At 31.6% G+C, this 19,626-nt stretch overlaps 1 protein-coding gene across 26 annotated transcripts in view; it reads right to left on the bottom strand.

The window, feature by feature from the left end:
- Positions 1 to 19,626, bottom strand: part of LOC120608233 (A disintegrin and metalloproteinase with thrombospondin motifs 6) — a 289,732-nt gene that overhangs the window by 95,241 nt on the left and 174,865 nt on the right. For 25 of the 26 annotated variants that reach the window (XR_005654347.1, XR_005654348.1, XR_005654349.1 and 22 more), the window contains one exon: positions 12,075 to 12,216. Coding sequence is in view for 18 of the 26 variants with exons in the window: in XM_039870023.1 (XP_039725957.1) it covers positions 12,075 to 12,216 (142 nt within the window). In the remaining 8 variants the exon portion in view is untranslated. Of the gene's footprint in view, positions 1 to 12,074; positions 12,217 to 17,495; positions 17,592 to 19,626 lie in introns of those variants that run through there. The other variant, XM_039870041.1, reaches the window with a different exon arrangement.

Genomic DNA, 19,626 nt, shown 5'->3' on the forward strand with positions numbered 1-19,626 from the left:
CCACAAATAGAAATGCCCCACAGAGAACAGTAAATTGAAGAGATCACTATGGGCCCTTCTGCACGATGCTCTCCTTATCCCGCCAGACAGAGAATGAGACAAGTAATTTCTATTAGACTTTTTAAATATTTTTGGAAAATTATCTACTTTAAATACCATTTGGAGAACCATTGAGCTAGAAGAGAGTTAAACATTAGAAAAGAAAAACAACATGTACCATGAATCGTAATAAAAAGATAAAATTTTCCTGTTCTTATAATCCAATGTATTATAAAGACTACTTTCTTTCAAAGCTTCTGTTTCTACTCTAAAAGAAGGTTATTTACACTATTTTATTCTTCCTTTTCTATAGGATATGGTTTATTAGTACATGTTTCTTTTAGTTTAATATTTAAAAAGCAGTAGGACTAACATTTAGAGTCTTAAAATATTGCCTGGTAAAATAAAATAGTATTATTTCCCATCCGTTCAAGGATATTTGTTGAGCACCTAAATTCACCAGACATTATGTTAGTGTTACCAAAAAAAATAACACCATCACTTAGAATTGAAGGGGTTCAGGGAGGCAGTAGGGTATAATCAGACATGTAGCCCAAACGCCATGGATGGGTACTGCTCTATGATAAAGTTTTTAATATTCTGTGACAAAATTAGAAGAATGATGTCAGTGTGGTTAGGTTTTTCATGAAACTAAATGCTTTATTTTAATGGACTGCCCTTATTTATGAAGTGTTATTTTTACTTTTTAGGCATTACAACAGACTGAAAGATTCTTTGGGGCTGGGTGTGTTTGCTTATGGCAGTCTTTACAAAATGTTTTTACTTGGCAAAATTAAAAGTTGACATCCCTGTGTTGAACTGCTAATCTTTGGAGAGGAATTTTCCTTGTCTACAAAAGTATAAAAGTCTGTGACCTATTCATTGCCCAAACCTTGATCATCAATATATATTTAGCTTATTCTATATGTTTACCAATGCTTTTAATAAACAACTGTTTCTTGTATCCTGCACTATCCTTTAAATTCAATTTCTTCTTGATATACATTCTTTAGTAGTTAATTTAACAAAGGAACTCTTGTTCTTAGTTGTCTGAAAATATATTTATTTTGCCTTCATTTTAAAAATGATATTTTAGTTGACTATAGTATTCTAGGCTGATATTTAATCTTACCTTGGCATTTGAAGGTGTTAAGTTCATTGTTATCTGGAAACTTTATGGGGGCTGATAAAGTCATCTGTCTGTCTAATTGCTGTTTCTTTGTGATAAAGTCTTCCCAGTTGCTTTTAAGAGTTCTCTTTGTCTTTCTCTAGTGCAGTTTCACCACTATATCTAGGTGTTCTTTTTATTTATCTACTTGAGATTCGTGCTTTGAGAATTCATATCTTTGATTCTTAAAAATTATTAGTCATTATTTCTTTTAATATATCTCTTCCTCATTCTTTCTTCTGGAACGCCTATTCAACTTATATTGGACCTTCTTGTTCTTAGCCTCTTTTCATATTTTCCATATCTCTTTCTCATGGGTTGCTAATCTTTCTGCTTGCTAAATTCATGGTGGATTATTTCCTTATGCTGTCTGTTCTTTTGTATTCAAGCTTATTTCAATGAATATTTGTTATTATTTTGAGCAATCTGTGCCTCGAGTTGTAGAAGTGTAGGCTCATGCATTTGTTTCCATCATAGCTCCAATGTTTCACTGAATCAGTTTTCATGTCGATTTATTGTAGACTGTATAAAGTCTTACTCCGTTCTTATGTGAAGCACAAGCTAATGGCTTCAATTTCACACAGGAGCTATTTTTCCCTGTCCAGAGCAAAGAGTAGACAAGCTTACTTGCCATTTCTTTTTACTTCTTTCTTTGCAGTAGAGATAATCCTTCCAAAGTTCTGACTTTACAAAAGGGTCTCGGTTCCAGTTTCTTAGCTCAAGCCCAAGGCGATGTCTCTTATCCCAACATGGGCGACATCAGCTCACCAGCTTACCACTTGAACTAAAACTCTTCAGTTCTGGCACATAGCTACCTCCCTTTTTTGGTTCAGATATATACAAGCTTTCTGCTAAAAGGTTATAAATGTATTTTGTGAAAAACCCCACATTCTGAAAAATCACTTATGAGAAAACAAGGTTAATAGGGAAAAAAAGGAGTGGAGCAGACCACTTAAAAGCTATGTAACTTTGTAGTCAGAAAACAAGCAAAACATCAACGGTACTAATTAAATATGTGCACAGTTAAATCTCTGCTGGCATTTTTGTCTCCTCATCCCAATCCATTGATCCTTGGTAGCTTTAACCCTGTGGCTTGTGATGCTTCCTTCTTAGAGATGTAGGTCTTTGAGAGTATCTGTCGCCAACAAAAACACTTTTATAAAAATTGAAAATTAGATTCAGGGTATAGCTTCTTTATCGATGAGCTTAAAAAATAACATAAAGGGATGTAAAATCCACAGATTTTTCATCTGCCCTCATAACTTCAATAGATAATTTAGTGTTTTGGAAATGAAGCCGGTAAGCTATTCACTATTCCAATAAAGAATGAAGCTTCTATAGAACTTTCAATTGTTTCTAAGAGTCTTTCTAACATGTTATAGATTTTCTCTTTGTGAGAAAACTTGTCTGATAGCTTCGCATCACTAATCACTAGGAAATAATCATGTATGAACAAACAAGACTTATGCATTACACTGGCATCATTCCATAGTCTGTCAATTTTACTTATGTCTCTTCTCATCACAGAAATACATGTTATAGCTAAATAAATGATATTTGTTAAGTTTTACTTATCTAGCATTTTCTATTTTTATACCTGAAGGAGTGATTCTGTTTACTGTTTGTTTTTGAAACCGAAACTCTTTTCCTAGACTTTAAAAGTCAATTATATAAAGGATTTGAGACAAAATACGCATAAAAATTTGAAGTCAGTTCAACCAGTGGATATATCCTAAGAATTCTCATCACAGGGAGAAATTTTTTCCCTTTCTTTTCATTGTATTTATATGAGATGATGGATATGAACTAAACCTATTGTGGTAATCATTTCAGAGTATATGTAAATCAAATCATCACACTGTATACCTTAAACTTACACAGTGATATGTATCTATTATTTCTCAGTAGAAATGGAAAAAAGAAGGTAAAAAAAAAAAACTAGGAGGGGACAGATTTCATTTCAAGGTATAAAAGTATCTTCAAGAAGAGCTGAACAGTGATTAAATAAAACTCGATCTCTCATCACTGGAAAAACTCTGGCATATACTTCATGACCTCTCAGCAGCGATGTTGTAGGTAGGAAAAAAAAGAAAGGAACTAACATTTTTTCAGGAGATACTGTCAAGTACTGTTGTAGGCATATTCATATTTCTATCTCATTTAATCATTACGAAAATCTTCTTAGACAAAATGAGAAACTTTGAATTCAGAAAGATTTAAAAATTTGCTTCATTCTTTACTAAAACTAGATTTGAGTTAGCTCTGTCTAGTATCAATGCCCAAGGTATCTCCAAACAACTAGGCTACCTTCCTATTTCTCTTAAATGTATCAGAATTGAATGAAGTCAATGGCCGATTAAGGGTGATTAGTAAGGGTTTACTTGTATTCTAATATTTAAAAAAAACTCACTAAATGTTCATAATACCCTTCTCCCCTTTACCTGTATTTTAAAGAAAGTTATCTCCAAGTTAATACTATTATTACTGACTCATAACATTCACTTAGTATATGAGCTTAGGCATCAATGTATACATTATTAATATTATTATTATTTAATATTATAATTGGAACTTCTAAATGTAACATCACTACTTGTGTTTGGATTTTTAAAAGATACTGATAACATACTTCTCAAAGTATTCCATGGTCTTCCAAGAGAAAAGACATTTGAAATACTCCTACTTATTTAAAATTTTAATATCAACTTCCAGGCTTCTACTGTATTTGATTTTTCAGATAAATCACAGTTTTCAAGCATTAAGAACAATACAAATATTAGCAAATATAAATCATAATAAAAATACATATAGAATTAAGTTTAAAGTAATTAACTAAAATAAAATAATTTGCCTAATATTTAGAAAATAACTGTAAAGAAGTGAACTAGGGCTCCTTTGATCAGAATACAATAATTGATTGTTTTACAGTGAATGAATGACCCTTTCAAAATAATAGAAGAAATTGAAATGATAATTTTTAATGTTTCCATCCACTTCAAGTTTAACTATAGGTATTAAGTGATACTGAAAAATAGGAAGAAAAGCTCTTTGATTTACCTGGAAATTTTTTAATTAGCTGTTTACATAAGGGCAAAAGGGATATCATAAAAGTCCAGTACCATTTTATAATTATTGTATCATTAAGGAAGCAAAATGGCATATGAAGAGAAAATGGCATCTTTATTGCTAGAAGGTTTTATTTTTTATTTTTAACAACTGTAAAGATTATAAAAGTTTCTGCCCTTGGGAAACCCTAAACCCTATGCCATCTTGGGTCTTTGGCTCTGGATATGAAACATTCTCTTTGTCCTCATTACCCTATCAGTAACATCTCTCAACAGCTGTTTGCAATAAAGGATCCTGACGTCCAAGAGGGAGAACAGAGCCCTGAAGAGGTCAAGAAGGAGCATCAGTGATTAGAAAGGTTACTTATCATTGTATCACACAAAGGAAAATTGAAAAGCAACATATGGTGACCCCATGGCCTGGCTCCAGGTGTTTAGTAGCCATCTGAAGAAAGAGAATAATGTACCCTTATTTCAGCTTTAAATAGGTTAATTTTGTTATGTGGGTAATTTAAGTGCAAGAGATCCTAAAAAGGCGAAGAAGAAAATTATATGTATATACATATGTTTTTGTTATATATAAATAAAAAGTTAATATAGAAATTGAGATTAAATCATCATTATTTTGAACAGGCTAAAAAACGATCAAGTGGCTTAAACAAACAAAAAAGCTCTAAGAAGCAAATCCAGAGTAAAAACTACTGATCTTTAAGGATATAAGTGAATATGAACCTATAATTTTGGCTTGAAATTTAAGGGAAAATAAAAATCAAATCAACTTCTTGTCAAGTATATGTTTGATAAATACACATATTTGGACTCCAAAACAATATTGAGATGCTAAAATAATTCTAAGCCTTTTATTCCCTAAGCCCACATCACATCACACTGTAGAATATTTACACTGCTTTAAAAGCTTCAAGCAAAGTGATTCTGCAATCTCCCTCAGTGTAAAATTCCAATGTTTAATAGTTTAAAATTCTTCCTTCTACCTAATCTTCAACCTTCCAGCTGTAAAAATTAAGGCCACTGGATTTTTTTATGCTCTTAGTAGGGAAAGAGAACAATTTGTTACCAGCAATCAAACTATAACAAATGTCCTAAAGCCTGAAGATGGTTTTGAGGCCAACATTTAACTGTCTATTTTACAGGCTACTCCAACTCAATTTCTTTAAACTTCCCTTATATGTACTTCTAAGTATTTCACTATTATCCTCTCTCAAGTTATCTGCATCTCTTAAAAAGAAAATTGGGTAAGTAGCTAATAATACCCTGAAAAAGACTAATCAAGTCTTTCTACTGGAATGATTCTCAATGAGAAAGCAATAATGACTTGACTCAGCTAATCAGCAGTGACTCAATAATAAACGAAGGGGAGTAAGCATGAAAACATTAAAAACTAGAGTCTGAGAGACAAAATATGTCTGTCTTTACAAAGTACTCTCCATGGGGAAAATACCATAACTAGAAAACTCAACTCTTTTATCTCTAGCAGGTTACTCTGACTGCGAAGAGTTATGCTGCAGGCAGATACAGGTTGATGACATTCTTATTATAGTTATTAATTAACATGTTAATAAAAATAATTATGCTGTCTCATTTTAATTCTATTCTTTCCAAACAATCTTTTGATAATAAATTTGCCTATTGGATAGATTTCCATAGGTAATAAAATGTTCAGATTTTAGTTGAGTTGACTACATATAAACTTAAGGTTATATTTCTTACTATAAACTAATAGATCTAATTTTATATATACACATAAACTCCCTTTGACCTTTCATTTCTAATATTAGATCTTAAAAATCTCTCATCACCGAAAGTGTGGAACAAACATGCATACTTAACCATTTATAAATTATTCTGTCATTAGTTACTTAATTGAGGTATGAAGAGAAAACATTAAAGTTTGATAATCTGTAAGTAAAATAAAGCCTTTGACACAAATACATTTTCCCTGAAAAGATTCAACATTAATGAGAAGTCTTAAAGTTTTCAAAAATTATATTATCTTCTTGCATGTTCTGTTTCCACCACATTACATGGGGATTCTGCAACTTCTTGTGTAGGGTGTATCCCTAACATTGAAACAGAGTAACTGGAAGAAATCTTTGTACATAGGCTGGTCAGAAAGAAAGCCTGTATGAAGAGAAATTGCATTTGAGTTAAAACTGAAAGATAAGAATGAGTTAAAATATGACCCTTGAAATATCTTAACATGCTCCCCAGAGTACAGATGGCTCAGATTTTCCTAAAGCACTACCAGCATTATCAGCTCTACAGAAATGGTACCATGGATGACAGATATTCACAGAGGAAAGGGAAACATTGATTGAATGCCTGCCATGTGCCAGGTAAATAAAAAGCACTTTGCATGCTTGTCACACCCTTTTGCTATCTGAAGTTTACAACAACAACTTGGCTGCTCTTCGCTGGAAAAATTGTTTGAATAAAATCTACTGATGGTCAATTTGAGGTCATAGGAAATAGCTAACGGTAAGCACACTTTCTATTTAAAATATTCTGTCAAACAGTATTCTGTTCCATTGTGAAACCATGTATCAGATCAAGTATTCCCACTCATGGTTCAGAATACCTGGTCCATTAATAAAACACTGTTCGGTTCTACATGAAAGTAAGCAAATATACCACACGCTATTATGCATTTACATGCTAACTTCTGAGTCTATGTGAACAGCAACAAACTTCATAGATAGTAACAATTTCCCATAAATTAAACACAGCTATGATGTCAATAAAATGTCTCTGGTTTTGTCCTGGGTATTAAATCTACCTGTGGATTAGCAATCATCTCTCTCTCTGTTTTTTAAACTACTTCATTGAGATATGATTGACATACAAAAAGTTGTACATATTTAATGTATAGGACTTGGTAAGTCTAGAGATAAGTATACGCCCATGAAACTATCATCACAAACTAGGCCAGAAACACCTATCACCTCAAAAGTTTCCTCCTGTTCTCTTTATTTATGTGTATATATTTTTTATGTGTATAATATGAATGCTCAGCATAAATACAGTATTATTTACTATGGGCGCTGTGTTATACAGTAGATCTCTAGTACTTATTTATCTTGCTTAAATAGACTTTGTATCCTTTGACTAATACCTACCTCCCCAACCCCCCTCTCTTCAGCTCCTGGCAACCACTGTTCTACTTTCTGCTTCTATGAGTTCAACTATTTTAAATTCCTCATATAAACGGTATCATGTAGTATTTGTCCTTTCATGTCTGCATTATTTCACTCAGCATAACATCCTCCAGATTCATCTATGTTGTCACAAATGGCAGATTTCCTTCATTTTCTTCTTTTTTTTAAGGCTGAATGATATTCCATTGCATGTATAAACCACATTCTTTATCCCTCCATCTGTCGATGGACATTTAGATTGCTGCCATGTCTCAGCTACTGTAGCAATGTTACAGTGCACATGAGAGTACACATATGTCTCTTAGAGGTCCGGATTTCAATTCTTTTGGATGTACTCCTGGAAGTAGGATTGCTGGATCATACTGAAGTTCTGTTTTTAATTTCCAAGGCAACTCCATACTGTTTTTCATAGTGGCCTCTTTCCTCCACATCCTTGCCAGCATTTGTAATCTCTTCTTTTTTTGGTAATAACCATCCTAACATGTATGAGGTGATATCTCATTGTGGTTTTGATTTGTATTTTCCTGATTATTGGTGATGTTGAGCACCTTTTCATATACCTGTTGGCCATTTGTATGTCCTCTTTTGAGAAATGTCTACTCAGTTCCTTTGCCTATTTTTTAATTGGGTTATTTGGGCTTTTTTCATTATTGGATTGTAGGAGTTCCTTATATATTTTGGGTATCAACCCTTTACCAGATATACGGTTTGCAAATATTTTCTCTAATTCCATAAACTGCCTTTTCATTTTGTTAACAAAGTTCCCTTGGCTGTGAAGAAGCTTTTTAGTTCAATATAGTCCTATCTGTCTATTTTTATTTACTTTTGTTGTCTGTGCTTTTGGTGTCATATCTAAGAAATCATTGCCAAGACCAATGTCAATTTTTTTCCTGTTTTTTTCCTATGAGTTTTATAGTTTGGGGTTATAGAAGTTTTTAATCCCTTTTGAGTTCATTTTACATGGTATAAGATAAGGGTCCAGTTTCATTCTTCTGCATGTGTCTGTCCAGTTTTCTCCACTTCCCCAAGAGAACCCTTGTGCACCATTTACCAAAAAGATTATCTTTTCCCCGTTGTGTATTCCTGGCACTCTGTTCAAAAATTGCTTTGGCTATGTGGGGTCCTTTGTGGCTCCATATGAATTTTAGGTTTTCCTTTTTTATATTTCTGTTAAAAAATGCCATTGGGGAAATCATCTCTTGATAGTTACCAGTAAATTATATACTGGATATTGTTAACCTATACTAAACCATTAAATATATTTGAAAACAACATGTGAGATATAACTTAAAGTGACAGAATAAAGAAATACAGAGTTATGTCTGACATTCAGACCTGAATTAATCTGTGCTTTTTGGAAAGCAGTCAAAAGATCACCCACAGTCTTACAATATGTAGGCTCATTAGTGACTTCCTTCCTATGTTTAAACTTATTATTGTTGTCATGAACTGTTTTTGTTAATCTAGCTTTAATAATTCTCTTCTACTAAGAGAGAAGAGACTAACAGAAAGTGAGAAAAGCCTGAGACAATAGATTCTATAGAGATTTACAGGAAGGAATTTGCCTGTACAAGGCAAAGAAGCATTTTTTGGACTAAACTGATAACGTTTTATTTGCAATGCATTTTCATCAAAGATGCTTCAAATGCCCCCATAGAAAACTGCTAACATATTATTTTTAGATGAACTAGTAGGGATCTGGCTTTGCATGCTGCTTGTCTGGACTTGTGTCTTGCCTGGAAGAGATCCTAATTTTTCATATACGGTGACAGAAAATAAAACTCAAATCCAAGACTACGGGTTACAGACACATGAGAATTTATGATCCTAAAAATAAGTTTATGGAAGCTCTTCTAATCAACTCTCGCACAAAAAAGACTTGGACAAAATGGAGAGTTTTGAGAAAATATTTAGAAACAGATATCACTTGCTAAAAAGTGTCTCCTGAAATAAAATATATCTGCTATCTTTGTTTTATTAGCATATTTACTATACCTAATAGAAAGCAGAACTGACAGATTTACACTTATTTTTTATTTTTATTTTTTACCTTGGGGTAGATAAATCACATTCTGTATTTTTAGTTTCCCCATCTAGAAAACATTATAATTACAATTTTAACCAAAGTAGTCTGGAGTATCTCAGAAAATAAACAATGTAAATATAAAAAAAAAACCTTCTTATCATTTATAAATTATTACATTATACAACTATATTACTTTGTATATTGTGGTGTGCTGTTTTGTTCTTTGCATTTACAGCCCTTACAATCTCCTCATACTTCTAACAGGATTAAGGAAAACCTAAATGGATGATATACAGAAATAATGGTGAAAATGTTGTCCCAGAGTAAAACAAAAATGAAAAGTTTTCATGTAAATTCCCAAATATAACTAACATGTATATAATGCACCTACTCACGGAAAATTCAGGCAAGATTTTTCATACTCACAGATGTAATCACTGGTACCCTCAGCAATGACTACCTGATGACCAAAGTTACAGGTCATTTTGCAGTTGTTTAAAATCTTCTCTGACATCATTAGAGACCTGCTCGTTGAAAGAGGGATCACTTCATTTTGCTTCAACACCAGAAGTATCCTCTCACTGCAAGCCTGCAGTGCTCTTCAAAGCCTGTTTAGTGTTCATCTCAGGATGTTACACTCAGACAGCTATCTAAATCAGGGCTGGTTTGTTTTCTTTTCAGCTACCATCTCAAGCATGACTTGTTTACCTGACTGGACTCTCACCTTCAAAGCCACTACTGTTTGCTAAAGTAGAATTTAAAATTGTTTAAAACCAGATAAAACATAGTATACGTTTGAGTGCTCTCAATTGTGTAAACCCATTTTTTCAGGCACAAACTTAAGAGAAGGGAGGATAATAATCTGTTGTGACTCAAGAAACTTTGTTAGTAACATACAGCGCTTTATAAAAAAGTAGCATAAGCATTTTCATATAGTACATGAATGTAAGGAAATCATTTTGCTGTAAATCAAAATGTAAAGATTCATAATAAAATACATGAAATTTTGTTAATGTCTTTCTCGTTTTCCAATTTTATTTTATATCAATTACAAAAGTCTTTATAAATATAACACATAAAGAAGTAGGATCTAAAAGCTAAATATAAGGAACATAAACTGAAAATATATAATTTTTAAATTATTATTTATCTCACTTCAAATCAGCTAGTCTGAAATAAATGAGATATACACATACAGAGAGGATAATCAGGTCAAAAATTTCTGTTAATTTATTGAAGAAAGAAAAGTAAATCCATAGATCCTGTAAAATTGATGATACAATCATCTAATATGGAAATACATAGGTGGAGTTAAAACCCAATTTCCAATAGAAAAACTATATTAACTATTTGACTTTCTATCTAAGAAATGAGAGACTGTAGATAAGAATAATCTAAGAGAAAACCTGTAATATCATTTTATCATGAATTTCAACCTACTAAACTACAAGTATATACAAAGACTGAGATTAAAGTTTGGCTGACTTTTTCTGAGGGAAAAAAGGGTGAAAAAAGCTAAAATCATACAGAAATGAGAAAAGAAGAAAAGACTCTTTACCAAGAGACGTGAAAAGCCAAAGTTTTAATCATGGCTCTAGATATTCTGATAGTTGCGCACAATCTTTAAATCTAGTGTACCAAATGTGCAGCCAAAGCCAAATAATAATAGACTTGTCACCCAAAGGAGATTTTTAAAAATCACTTTCATTTGCTTTGTACCCATGAGGAATAACTGGTGCAGTACAATGCATATATTGTTTCATCTTAACTACCTTAAAACTTAATTTTTTTATTGTTGTTATTTTTTTTAAATTGACTTCAAACACTATTAGAGTAAAAATAGGAACCAAGTCTTTAAACCTATTTTTCACCCATGAAAATTTCTTAACAACTTATTCAAAAATTATATTCTTTCTCTCAACATGCTTATACTGGGTGTCTACTTATGAACATGTCCCTATCCTAGACACTGAAATCTTTCTCTATGAAACTTAAGAAGAACTTTTCGTACATTTTTTAAGATAGACATTGAGACTTCTTTAGGCAGACATGCAGAGTCAATTATGATCTATTTTTTTTCCACACTAATTTTTCCTCTTTCTTTTTTTGAGTTAACGTCATCTTGTCACCACTGAGTTGTCGTGTTAGAATGTGGGTAGTGGATTGAAGCAACTTGAAATGACTCAGCACCAGTAAGTATTAATTAAAGTAAAGGCTCCTAGCCAATATAAAAATGTCCTTAACCAAATTATTAGAGTACCAAAAAGGCGAAATTGGGGAGAGAGGTTTCAAAACCATAACTTTTTATAAGATAAACTAAAGTTGGTATCATAAACTCAGGACTTAAAGAAAAAATACATTAGAAATTATTAAAATTCTACCAGCATCCCTCACAAGACATTTGAAAATTGTTTACTTTTGTATTGCTCGAACATTTAGAAACATATTAAACAAACAATATCAGAAAGAGAGCAGAGTCAAAGGCCACATTTGCATTAATGACGTTACCAAAGGTAAACTAGATTCATCAAAATTCCATCCTAACATTTGTGTCATGAAAGAGAACTTATAAATGACTGAACATAAGGACTGAGACTTCTTACCCCATATTTACACTGGCGGGATGTTGCTCCATACTGGTAACGACATTGCTCATCAGCGTCATACACCTGCCCTGGGGCCACAGCTGGGTAAAGAAATTCACGCTTGGGAGGCTCATTATCCAGGCAAGTACCACGGCCCGAACTGTTCAACATAAAGAATCAAAGGAAATTAGGTACACTATGGACTATTTCTATCACAATTATAAAACCATGTGTTGAGCTCTTTGTTTTAATAACTTGATGCATGAAAAACAATACATTCTACCAAGAAATAATCACATGGCAAAATAAAATAGCTTTACTGAAACCTGAATAAGAGCTCCAATAGTTTTCTTTTCCAGCACCAAGACATAATAAAAGCATCTCAGACAACAATGTGAAAATGTCATGTTGGCCTTCAAACACTGATTTAAACTAATTTCTGAAGGAATCAAAACAATTTCATATTGCTCTAAGTTTCTTGTTTGTTTTCAGTAAAAATATAACCACATCTGGTAGTAGAATTAAAAACATAAAATGTGGAAAATGAAAAAAAAAATTGTGGTTGTAATGCTTAAAGACCTAATCTATATAATTCTACCTTGGGCAGAACAATAGATGCTGTGGTAAGACATGTCCAAAGGTTCTTGAAATATTTCAGTAATAAATGGGCCGAATGACAGATGAGGCCAAGATCCAAAGTTCTCCTCTCAAGTATATTAGAAGTGTTTAGTCTCTCAAAAATTTCATATTTCATCTAGGGTCATCAGAGTTAAGAAAGGGAATGTTTTCCTCTCTATATAGTTTCTGCTTTTCAAAGTGTGCTTGCGCTCAAACATAATATTTTAATTCAGTGGAACAAATAACATAAAGATCGCCAAAAACCAGACAGAATACCTTAGTTTAAAGAGCTTTCTTTAAACTTTGCTAAATATAATTGTTCATTTTTATTGAGTCAGTGTGCATAAAATAGGACAGATGCTTTTTTACTTTCATTTCACATGTGAGTAAGTTAGAATTTTTAAAGAATTCCTATGCCAACATTTAAAAATTTTTTCCAACATTCCTGTCAATTGTGCCAGCACTTGTGTTTTTTTTCCAAATCTTTTCCATCTACTTTGCCAAAGGAAAATAATTTCACAAGTAGAAGTTCCTCAGCTATTATTTAAGACAGTACAAATTTTCATTAATAGATATGTAAGAAAGAATCATGCATAATAATGTTTCATATTTACTTAAAATTTTACCATATTCTTAAAATGTAAAAGTTAATTTGCTATATATAAAAAAGTATATTTATACAGCAGCAAATTACTACCTTTTAAAAATTGAAACAAATTATTCATAAGGTGATAGACTAAAAGATCAAATGGACAGAATATTGTCTTCTTTACACATTTTTCCCTCCATTTATGCACCTTTTGATTAATTTTTAGTCAATAAAAAACATTTAGATAAAATATTAAATGTGGTATTAATATAGATGGAATTTATTATTCACTATTACCATCAAGGTATTTAACTAGTAGAAAACTTTTTTTGTACCCAGTTACTCAGTTTTCATGACAGAACTTTTTATTTCCTGTTTATTGTACTTTTAGAAATTGACATGCACTTCAGTATGAAAAATTATTCCTTAAAGAATTTTTAAAATAGCAAGTTCTTTCTATTTTATAATGCAAAATATCTTTAATCTATATGAGTATGCAAATGTTAAGCAAATGTAATTCTATTAGTAAATTCAAAATTTTATATTAAGGTTAACGGTCAACGTGAAAAGCATAATGAAAGAAGATGGACCATTTTGATGATATGTAATATTTGTGAGATGAATGTATTAGTAATCTAATTCTTTAATTTTTTTTCTAAAATATAAGTTTCATTTCTATTTACAACAAAATTATACATCTTGATGAAAGGAGTTAAATATATAATAAAAATAAAATATCAAGTTAAATACTATTATAAATCAATCAGAAAAATTAAGTACTTAGGTACAGGATCCTAGAGGCAAAAATATTTGCTGATAGCATAATAAAGTATAAGATATATTCACCTACGTAGCATTGCTCATAATCGATGAAAAATTATTATACATAATTACTTTTAAGAATACAGAAAATTAACCTCAAAATGTAGAGAATTACGTGAATCCCAAAAGTTTCAGAATAGATACATTGAGGAAAAAATTCTTTTTTGATAGTAAACTGAAAATTGACTTAATCCAGGAAGAAGCAAGAATAATTACTTCTTTAAAGTTCTTGTTCCCAGGTATTACTGGTCTTCTAATCATGGTTCATGTTCTTTAAGAATACCAAATCAGATAAGCTTTGCAAGAGTCTCCAGACAACAAAAAATGCCACACACTGTAGTCACCTGTGACCAGTTTTCTGATAAGTTTATCTCAAAGTAGATTTTTGTTTCAGTTCTTTGGAAGTACCTATTGCTTTCTATTAATATGGCTAATTAAATATCTATATAAGTCTTGTTCTCCTTTTCCAGTATATTTTTACAGAAGAATAAAACACCATATTAAATAAAATATAAGCGAACAATCATATAGATCTTTAAAAAAAATGAACACATACATTTGGGGACATGGCATCAACAAGGGCCTTTTGAAATGAGTTTGGCACTATTTTTACAAATTACCAAGTCATGTGTGTTACCTACTATTAATGGCTCCAGGAAAGCAAGTGTGGGGTAACGTTGACTTAACTTGTGTCTACATTTTGGGTAGAGAATGTACTATGTATTTTCCCCCATTAACCATATCTGGTATATATTGTGCAATAAAACCTGTTTAAAGTATTTGGGAAGAGGGATAGTTTTCATATTTTAATTCTTAGCTGTGGGTTAAGCAACAAAATAATTTTGCATTTTACTAAAATTTGCCTGCTACTTCTCTGCTAATTTCAAGTAAGTTAAATCTATGGTACATCATTATAAACTATTAATTAACTCTTAGAAAATAATTATTCTGGATATTTCCATGCTTCTGAGTCATCAATTACCACCATGGAATATCACAGACATAGGTCTAGAAAGCAGAGGACATGGATCTGAAAGATGTATATTTAACCCTAGAAGTGCTTTTCTTTATTTATTTTTCTTAGAAAATTCCCAAGTGCTCTACCCCAATCACATCCTTCATGTCCCTCCCACACACACCAGGAAGTAACTAATATTCTGACTTTTTAAGTAATAATTTTCTTCCTTTTGTTAGTAGTTTTACCTCTCAAGTACTCATCTGCATGCTTTTAGACTCTATATAAAAAGTCATACTGTAGATTTTCTTTTGTGACTTAATTCTTTTACTCAATATTATGAATTCATGTTGATATGTATAACTATAGCCTGTTCATTTATATTGTTCTTTCATATTCCATTTAAGACTATGGCGCAAGTATTGAATGAATATTTAAATTATTTTTAATTTCTGAAAATTAAAAATTATACTGATATGAACATTTCTGTATAGGTCTTCTGGTACAAATGTTTCCCCTTTTAAAAAATATTAGATATGAGTTATTTTGTTATGTTTCATAATTGTATCTCTTTAATAAAATGGAATCTATGACTAATTTTTATTTAATCTAGGTTTCTAGCTAATTGATATAACCATACAATTCTTATGATGTTGTGCCTAGTGCTATTTATGTCACTATTATAACATTATAATAGTAGTGATATTATATATAAATCTTATTGAATTTTCTCATCAAATACCACTTTTAAACATAGATAGTTTGTGCCTTAGCGTCACATGAGACTTTCTACTCAGAGGACATAAACCTCACTCATTAATAAATAAAATGAAGGACACTGTTAGTAGTTTCCATCTATAAGATACTAACACAGCTTACTATTGTTAAGCATAGGTACGCTTGTCTGGAGCAAAACGGTATACATAAAAAGCAGAACTACTTCCCTAGCAGTATATATTTCACAAATGAAAGCCCAATCCTAGTTAAAAACCTACAGCCATATAGATAATTATTGAATTCATAGACTCTACTTTTCTTTATGCTTCTAAGACAAGGCAAAAAAAAAAAAAGTTTGAGAACACATTTTTTTCCTTGATTATGAAATTCTTAGTAAATCAAAGTATATTTACATTTCTAGAAATCCTTGTAGCATGATAGCAGTCATATTTTATGTATCCTATTTCTAATTTAGAGAAGTCTTATTTAAGTAGCTCAAAAGTTAGCCTTGAAAATAAGAACATGAGCCAGAGTTGAATCTTCAACTGAAATTTACAGATCCCTATGTAAAATATGCACTCCTGGCTGTTTCTAGAACACATGAGGACATACTCCAAATTGTAATTTTAGATTTATTTTCCATTTAAACAATTATACAATAAAGTATAGACCTTCAGTCTATAACACAGTGGGTCAATTAAAAAATAATCTTTCTATATAACCCTGTACATATCTTAACAGTCTCTTAACAACAAAAAGTTAACGTTTAATGCCATTTCCTATTTTTTCCCCACAAAATTGTGCTAATATGCCTAAATTACGCAAAGATGAATTAGGTTGGTATCATCCACCTCAAATCAAGTGTCTTACCTACTATGTTCTCATAAACTGCTCTATAAGTCTTCACAAGACTAACACTATATTACTTTCTAAAATGAGTTACTTTCTTTCTCGCCCTCTGTATGACTGGGGTGCTTGAACATAACTGAACTTGAGGCTTCCACTATACAAACACTATACTAATAATGGTTTACTCAGTTATGCTCCCTTTTTCTCCATATGCAATTATGACTTATCCAAAATATTTACGAGTTTGAGTGAATTATCCAAAATGCGTTAGATAAATGGAAGGAGGAGAAACCTGTTTTTCAAAGCTGTTCCATTGGTTCCACATAAAAAATGAGGTTCCACCAATAAAACTGTTTTCCATCTAATAAATTATTGACTTTGACCTTCAAGGTAATTTCTATGGAGGAAATGTGAGCATGCTGGTCATCTTGTTTATTTATATCACTTCCCTCGTAGCTCTACACTCACTTTTCTTCTCAGTTCACCTTCGACCGAAATGTTGTCTTTTCTTTTCACAGCTTCCATCCTTTCTGTGAAAATGGCTAGTTTCTATTTAATTTAGAACTGCAGAAAATTTTGTTGTGGATCTTTGATTGTTCAAACAATTTAACAGATTTTAATTTGAATTGAGCAAGAGTTGATTCACCAAGGCCTCAGAATTTTTGAAAACTATATGAAATTATTCTGTACTATCACTAAGTGGTGGAAAATAGATGAAGAAAAAAAAAAAAAAACTGGCCTAAATGACTTCTTGCTGCCTTCCACTGCCTGGTAAATTAGCCCATTGTCATCAGTGAGAGTGAGCTGTAAATACCAGGTTCATCTTTCTCTATTTTCTGAGTAAATAAATAAATAAATAAGTCCCGCAGGCAGATAGGAAGGACACTACCTGCAAAGCCGTCGATGAAAACATCAGAAGCTGGCATAACACGTCCATTTTAACGGAAATGAGTTCTTTATTTTTTAATCAGGACAGCTTCTGGGCGATTCATGAACCACTTACTGAATCACCGAGTATAAGAAATCTGAAAAAAAATATTGGGAGTTGGTAAACACCATCTCCTGATTGATCAATAGCATGTAGTGTTTCAGAATGACATGAGAGGCTTTTTACTCTACTGGTGTTTAAGGCCATGGAATTGTTTTCAGTTGAACATAGTGAATAGTGAATCTCTATAAATCATAGAAAGCTCATTGTTAAAATCCACCATCATCTTAGGCCTATATAGTCACTGAGTAGAGAAAGGTATGCATTTTGTTGGCTGGGCTGCAGTTCCTAAACAATCCATCTTTCAAGATTTCTTTTTCTTGAGAGGAGAAACTGAAATAAAATGTTATGTGTCTTTTTGAGCCAACTATAAAACAAAATGTAACCTCAATCTCTGATCAAAATATCACTCGATTTTAGAAAATATCACACATGGCTGCTAAAGCAATTAAATCCACTGTATTAATAAAAAGGAACAAAGAAATTCAAGAAAGTTACTATTATGTCTTTGTGCTCCAGTGAACTGACCTTTTTAAAGGGGCTTGTGTTTTAAAAACCTTTATTGCTTGGTCAGATTATAATCAGAGTTGTTTAGTTTATTATTAAAGAGGGAGAGAAAAGCCAAATCTTTACCTATTGTTTTTCATGTCTATCTTTCACAAATGGCTTTAATTTTGTGAGTATCCCCATGAGAATGCACAAAAAGTATTTTTTTTATAAAATGCAGGATAAATAAGCCCATTTAGAACCCTCTCAACACTAATCATGCTTACATATATGAAATGCAAAGAGGCAATAAGGCTTAAGTAATGCTTTTTGCATTAATTCTTTTAATTAATTCAAAGGAACACATTATTGCAACTAATAATAATTTTACATTTATCATCAAACCAGTGGTGACTTCTTAACTGTTATTTTATCAGCAATTTCAAGATTCCTGTTTGGAGTGTTTTAATAGCCTTGATATGGTTTCAACTAGGCAGGTGCTGGCAAGAAATCAAAACTGGTCCTTGTATTTAGTATGCATAGAGAAATGGCCCTAGCAAATGGGCTATGTAATAGAAGAGCAAGAAAATGGTACTCGAAGAGAAACTAGAGGACAGACGCCTTTGAAAATGCACAGGAATACTGAGCATGTTATATAGTTTTGTCTTTTTGCTGACAGACACTAAAATTCCATTATAAAAACGTGAGCCAAGCCAAGGGAGAAACTGCAGATCTGGCTTGATTTCTAGGGAGAGAAGATCTTCGACAATGTTTAAGTTTAGGTAATACGATCTCATTAAAAACATCCCAGAAAATGCTATTGTTAGTGTTTTGTGTTAAAAAGTACCAAAAGATGTCAAACGAATGCTCTAGGGTCTATCTTTATAGTCCTTCACCCAGTTTTGGCAGTAGGCAAGTACAATGTTATAATTATCTATTACTAGGATTAAAAATGGTTAGGTTATACAGAACTACCTTCTAAAATGAATTTCCAATTCCTTTAATATCATTATTATACTAATTAATTCAAAAGATCCTGTTTTATACATTTATCTTTTGATCTTTGATTAAGCAAAGCACCGTGTTAGGTAATTTAAAATCTCATTTGTAGCTTTTAAAAAATGTATAGTTATAATTTTTCAGGATATGATCTGGCCATTTGCAAATATGAACCAAAACTTTAATGAATAATGTTACCCTACATAACCTAGCTGTATTTTTAAAATTTTACACTATCATTATGCTAATGTGAACTTTGAACAAAGACAATTTTTAAAAAGAATTTCTGTTGCTCGCCTGTGCTTTATGTATGACTCACTTTTTTATAGTGTTTAATCTCTTCTCCCTAAGAAAAAAATGGCAGAAAATAGTTAAAGGTAATAATAGAGCAGTAAAGCTTAAAACATTGATATTATTTAAAATAATAATATTTACCACTTAATGAATATCTGTTAAGTGTTTTTAAATACATTATGGCATATACATAATTATATACATAAAAGCCTGATGTATGTACTATTACCTAAACTCGTTTAACAAATGAGGT

Source organism: Pteropus medius, unplaced genomic scaffold, assembly GCF_902729225.1.
Source record: "Pteropus medius unplaced genomic scaffold, Ma_sr-lr_union100, whole genome shotgun sequence".
NCBI lineage: Eukaryota > Metazoa > Chordata > Mammalia > Chiroptera > Pteropodidae > Pteropus > Pteropus medius.